Here is a 6,483-nt window from a genome sequence, read left to right as displayed (position 1 = left end):
ATGTGCGGGTGGCACATAAAAGACACCATTTCGAGCGTGGCCGTTTTCGTGCGGGTGACACGTAAAAGCACCCACTACACTCTCTGAGTGGTTGGCATTAGGAAGGGCATCCAGCTGTAGAAACTCTGCCAAATTAGATTGGAGCCTGGTGTTGCCATCCGGTTTCACCAGTCCTCAGTCAAATCGTCCAACCCATGCTAGCATGGAAAGCGGACGTTAAACGATGATGATGATGATGATGATGATTATTAGAGTAGAAATAGCATTTGCACTTACTAAGGTATATATGAAACAGCAGGAGATGCGTCAGTAGTAAGGCAGCAACAAAAGTCAATAAGACTGTGAATCCCATCAAAAATAACCAGTACTCATGTGGGGCAGAGAAAGTGAGGATGGAGAAAGCTGTAAAAGGAAGAGAACAAAACATTAGAGACAGAGAGGCATTTAATTGTCTGATAGTTCACTTTTGCTGGGAATATTTGAAGACTTAGCTGTTATTTCTAGGAGTTTCAATGATCATGTACAGGTCATCTTGTTAGTTTAATGCAGTTAAATAGATTGATGCATAACATTAGTAAATATTTTAGTTTTCACTTTTTTTTATTGAAAAAAAAAAAAAAGATTGTTAATATTAGAGTTAAAAACTAAAAGGAATTTCATAAAGAAATGTAAACAAAGAGAGTATTTGAAGAATTAAAGGTAAGTAAAGAATACTTACTGGGTTTGCCAACAGGCAGAACTGTTGCGGTGGGTGTGGTTATGATAGCAATTAATGAAGTAGCTGTCAGAGGTGAGCTGCTCACAGGTTCTGTAACGCAACAACAACAATAAAAGTTAATTCTCATTTTCCCACTTGCTTGAGCGGTATCTTGTTGGAAATTAGAGGTAAAAATACGACAAATTAAACTAGATGCTTTGATGTATCTTGGTAGGGTCATTATGTCAATAATAAATACATGTACTGTTTTTCTTTTTCATTCTTTAAATTTTTATTTGTCAATTGGTTAACCATTTAACCAATTAATTGATTGTTTGATTAATCATTTGGCCAGTCAACCAGTCATCTAGGATTGTCGAAGTCCTTTTGTCAACAACTGCAACCTTACCCATAACACTGAAGTAGGCGTGATACCTAGTTTGACAGAGTAATCTGCCTTGTCTAATGAAACAAAGCTTAAATATAAAACCTTGAGACCTCTTAAATTGACGGTCTTTTTGCCTCATTATTTGTATAATTAAAAGCTTCTTACCTGTATTTTCTGGACTTTCGGTCTTCAACGGTTCTGCAGAGTAAAATAATACATTATGTTTTTTTACCATATATTTTCTACATAAATAATATGTTAGAATTAATGATTTCTTAATTAGATGTGTTAGTTATCTTGTTTGAAAATTAAATGAATTGACCTTTTTTCAGTTAGTTGGATGAGATTCCTAGACTTTAGTCATCTCAGAATATTTTTTTTAAGGTTTGTGGTTGAAAAGAAAATAAAACAATGCAGGACTGAATACATGTTTTACGTGAGATATGGAAGGTGAAGAAAATAATGGGACAATACTAAAAAGGGAAACAATTACATTTATTCAATGTAGATATGGGTTAATATATAGTAGATGGAGAATAGTATGTGCAGATATGGAATAGTATATGGGAGATACGGAATAGTATATGGGAGATATGAAATAGTATTAGTATGGGAGATATGAAATAGTATAGCAGATTATAAAATGCATAGGTCATTGTAGATATCTGTTGCTAGTATTACTGCTTTACAATAAGCAGCGTTTACAAATGTTTTTTGTTCAAAAGCCCAGCAAAAGATCGAAGACATGTAAATTTGAATGGATCTCCTATCAATTTCGATGAATGAATTATTCCGTTGTTTGATCAACAGGATAATTATATCAAAGAACATGTTCCTAAGTTTTCCACAGGCACTTGTGCTCTTAACATAATTATATAGCCACATTTAATGTGACGACGTAACACAAGTGGGTCTTTGAATTACAGGTGGTCTATCTGATGTGGGCTTGCACATAGTTTCTGTCTCTCCAATTTCATTTACAAGGTTTTACAGTCACAGATATACATTTAATTTCTTAAAAGCTCTTCCAGTTTTAATGACAATTATTCCAGCTGTTGATCAATGGAACCTCTAATTTCACTTGGCTTTGGGACATGATCCAAGGTTATATTTGAAGACATTTGCCCAAGGTACCATGCAGTAGGAATGAACCCAGGGCCTCCTAATTGTGAAGTGAACTTCTTAACCATTCAGCCTTGCGTGTGTCCTCTCCCCACTCCCATGAAAACACATACATGCACAGAGACAAATACCTTTCTACAAAAATATCAAATTAACCATCTCATCCTTGAAAACAGTTTATTCAATATTGTAGCATATTGCTCATTATCCAGTAAAGAATAACAAAAGTTAATTTAAATTAATAAGAAATGATAACAATACTTACTGTGATATGGTTCAAGGATATAGCCAGATTCCTGGTCTTGGAAATATGAAATAAATTCCAGAAGACTGATGACAAAAATGCTGAGTATACCACTTAAGGCTGTACACACAGTCATAAAGAACCATCTGGTAAAAAGAGAAGTAAACTTTCATGTACATATGTGTGTGTATATGTGTGTCTGTGCATGTGCGTATGTGTATAGGGAGTGAAATAGAGGATAAACAGTGTTATCAAGAATTTTATGATTGTCATAATGCAAACAAGTGTAAGTTAAAATTACGAGTTAGGCAACTATAAGTTTTGTACCATGGAGAAAATGGATAAAAGTAATTCAGACTGTATGTTTTCACAAAATCTGTGGCTTGTCTTCATGGAGATAATATTGTCTATTATTATTATTATAATTATTACAATGAAGCATGCACACACACACACATACATGTGTGTGCATGCATATATTGTTTATCCTCATCCATATGCAATATATACTAATATATAGACATATATACATACGAATATATATATATATATATATATATATGTATATATATACTTTTTCACCACTCATGTGCTTCTATACATATATACTTATATATGTCATCAACATCATCATCATCAACAACAACCATCATCATTCAATGCACGCATGTGTTGGACAGAATTTGTTGAGAGATTTTCTACAGTCAGGTGCTCTTCCTGTCACCAACCCTCACCTGATTACAAGTAAAGTGATATTTCCCCACGACCATATATATTTTGGAAGATTAGACATGAAGTATCCTGCCTGCATGGTGGTGACACAAAGAACTATCATGAGATATCAAGGAAAAGAGACAGGAACACACACACACACACACGCACACACAGATGCATATATACATTCTTATATAAAACTTCTCTTGGGTGGAAAGACATCTTTAAAGTAGAAATGGAACAATCAACTCAACATTAATACCTTAATGTTGCCTGTTTTATCAACCCGGAAAGATGAAAAGCAACTTTCACCAGAATAAGGATTTTAACAGTGTGTGTGTGTGTGTGTGTATGCATGCGCATGTGCACATACATATATTTATAACACTTACTTGTAGTTTCTTCTTCCAACACAGTTATTAAGCCAAATACAATGATGATCAAATTCAGCAACACATTTATTACAATCACTGCAGTGTTTGGACTTGTGACAGCTGAGAAAACAAATGGTAAAACAGAATGATAAACCATCATCATCATAATCATTTTATGTCTGCTTTCTATACTAGCATAGGTAGGGACAGTTTGGAGGCCTGATGTAGGGCAAGGGACCATGTCTCACCTACACATTTTATTTTGCCAATGATTTAAAACATAAACTGTCTTTAATAAATAGAAATTAATAAAAACCACTGTAAAATACACAACATAGACATTTGTGACATTAAAGTGAAACACAATGTTATGTCAGTTCTGCTTAGAGCAATGTGTGTGTATGTAGGGAGATAGATAGATAGAGAGATAGAGAGAGAGAGAGAGAGAGAGAGAGAAACAGAAAGAGAGGCAGAAGACGTAAGACAGATCGTAAACATAGTGTAATAAATATTTTATGAAGAGAAATTTGAGGCATTCATTTTTAACTTTTAATTACCATCAAACAATATTTATTACAAAGGAGTAGTGCCCCGTGAGCTTTTCTGGCTGACATTCTAGGGAGTAAAGTTTGGACAGAAGTTAGTATAGGACTTCAATGAGTGAGACACAATGAGTGACAAGAAGAGAGAGAGAGCCTGGAAGGAGTTGGCTTGCAATTAATTAGTTTAGAGGAACAGAAGTCATTGCAGTAGCAACAGAATGGGCATCTCCAGGTCTTTGGAGTGTCTAAGAATGTCTACGGTAAGTCTTCCTTTGGATTTCAAATTAACACAGAGAAGACATTTCATACTTACACATCAACTTCACAAATATGACAATGCTGGTTTTCAATGACGTGTTTATGTTGATTCCGATCAAAAGATTTGGGCACCGCTTGAAGACGCTTCAAAACATTCTCATCGGCGGGATTTATGGATGTGGCGATAACATTGATGAAAAAATGGACAGTAAAGAGCACTCCAACTGACTTGAATTATAATTAAGGAGTATAACAACAATGTGTAGGGTTTTTTCCCCTAATATATGTTCTGGTTTCCTTTCTTTTTCTTTTAACAATTTCATAGAGGAAAACAAGAGATGACATAAAAAAATCACATTAAAAACATATATGAAAATATTAATTTCTTAGTCACAGAGCCAATTGTTCAAAGTGATGAGAACAGTTGATCAATTCAACCTTAGTGTATTACTGGAGCCTATTTTGATGAGCCAATGAAAGAGCCTCTACTTAATTGCTTAACATGCTAGAAATAGCAGCCAAATTCCTTCAAATCACACCTTACCATCTTAAAACAGGAAGACATGATGGACAACAAAGTCATAGATAGACAAAAGGGAAAATGTAATGGCATTGATCATAAGCCTACTTGATCAGGCTAAACAACAACAACCTATGGCTAAACAACAACAACTTATGGCTAAACAACAACAACAACTAGTGGAAAAAGAAACTTGACATCAGTGGAATTTGATCTCAGATTTGCAGAAGCCAAAAACAGAATACTGTAATGCACTTAGTCAAAGGCTCTACTACCTTAGCCATCTTCAATACTCTAAAATGTATAAATATCGATTTATCAATTAACACAAGACCACTCAACCACTTGAAAAATGAATATATTAATGAACAATAATATTTATCTTTTTCTTAGTAGAGAAAAGCCATAACTGACTGGTTTGACAAGGTGTCAGCCTAACAGACAAAGAGTTGTTGATTAATACAAATGATAAGTAGAGTGGTTGAATGCAATCTTCACACTACATAAAAATTCTTATATTTCAGCATAACTTCCCTTGAATAACATCATCAGGAGAAAATTGGGGGTCTTCAGTCTCACCTCAATGATTCAACATGATGTAAATGTCACTTATAAAGGTTCAGGATACGTTAAAGGGTATATGTGTGACCCTTGTTTCTTAGTGTTAAGCAAATGAGATATAAATCTCCTCTTGGACAAAAACATCAGTCTATGTCAGTAACAATTGCCGATGAGTAAACTGAGACACACAGAATTAAGTTTACTTCCTACACTTTGGCAACTAGTTTCCAAGAACCAATGTAGGGCATGGTGAAGGCAAGAATATAAAAGCAACAGGCAGCAAAAAGCACAGATTTCTGATATAGACACAAGAGTATAAATTTTTAGAGGAGGTATAGTTTACCATATAGAACCCAATGCTTGTACTTAGATGGTTCTTATTTTATTGCCTAAAGAATAATGAAAAATGAAGTCAACCATTAAAGGATTTGAACTCAGATTGAAAAGAGATACAATTAATAACCACAGGACATTTTTAGAGGAGAACAAGCAAAGCCCATGACCTTGCAGAACCTCAAAGATCAGTAGGTGAAAAAGGATTAAAAAAGAAACCCCACAATTCACCAGTTACAGCCCATGAGATAAATTTCTGCATAGTTTGCATCAACCAAATTTCTCTCTCAAGGCATGTTCGCACTAGAAGTTAGAGCAGAAGTCATTCATCTAAGGTGTCACACTGTAGAATCAAATCTGAGACCTCATACCTGTCCCTAATGTAAATTAAATGACTAGAAATTGAAGCTCACTTGGAAATTCTACTTACTACAAGCGTACAACTTCTTCTGTGAAACACAGAATACAGGAAAATTTAAACATATGATAATGATTTCTTTTGACTAGGCACAGAGCCAATTTTGGTAAAGGAAAAGTATAATAACTAACTGAATCAATCAATGAAATACAAAGCCAGCCCAATCAGGATTTAAACAGGGAAGGATGACACTAAATACTGTTCAACTTATTTTCAGCACTCTAACAGTTTGGTCAGTTCTCACCTTATTATGAACACTAATAATAGTAACTGTTTCTAATTTAGGCACAAGGTCAGCAATTTTTTTTTTGG

The 6,483-nt window shown here is 34.4% G+C and overlaps 1 protein-coding gene across 6 annotated transcripts in view; it reads right to left on the bottom strand.

Annotated features, from left to right (window-relative positions):
- LOC106874755 (palmitoyltransferase ZDHHC11) overlaps positions 1-6,483 on the bottom strand; it is a 77,395-nt gene that overhangs the window by 12,958 nt on the left and 57,954 nt on the right. For all 6 annotated transcript variants that reach the window (XM_014922594.2, XM_014922592.2, XM_014922597.2 and 3 more), the window contains exons 3-8: positions 4,395-4,567; positions 3,558-3,659; positions 2,473-2,597; positions 1,251-1,283; positions 719-808; positions 277-402 (exon numbers count right to left, since the gene is read on the bottom strand). In XM_014922594.2, the coding sequence (XP_014778080.1) occupies positions 277-402; positions 719-808; positions 1,251-1,283; positions 2,473-2,597; positions 3,558-3,659; positions 4,395-4,567 (649 nt within the window). The remainder of the gene's footprint in view (positions 1-276; positions 403-718; positions 809-1,250; positions 1,284-2,472; positions 2,598-3,557; positions 3,660-4,394; positions 4,568-6,483) is intronic.

Source organism: Octopus bimaculoides, chromosome 20 (assembly GCF_001194135.2).
Source record: "Octopus bimaculoides isolate UCB-OBI-ISO-001 chromosome 20, ASM119413v2, whole genome shotgun sequence".
Taxonomy (NCBI): domain Eukaryota; kingdom Metazoa; phylum Mollusca; class Cephalopoda; order Octopoda; family Octopodidae; genus Octopus; species Octopus bimaculoides.
This window is presented reverse-complemented; position numbering and strand designations above follow the sequence as displayed.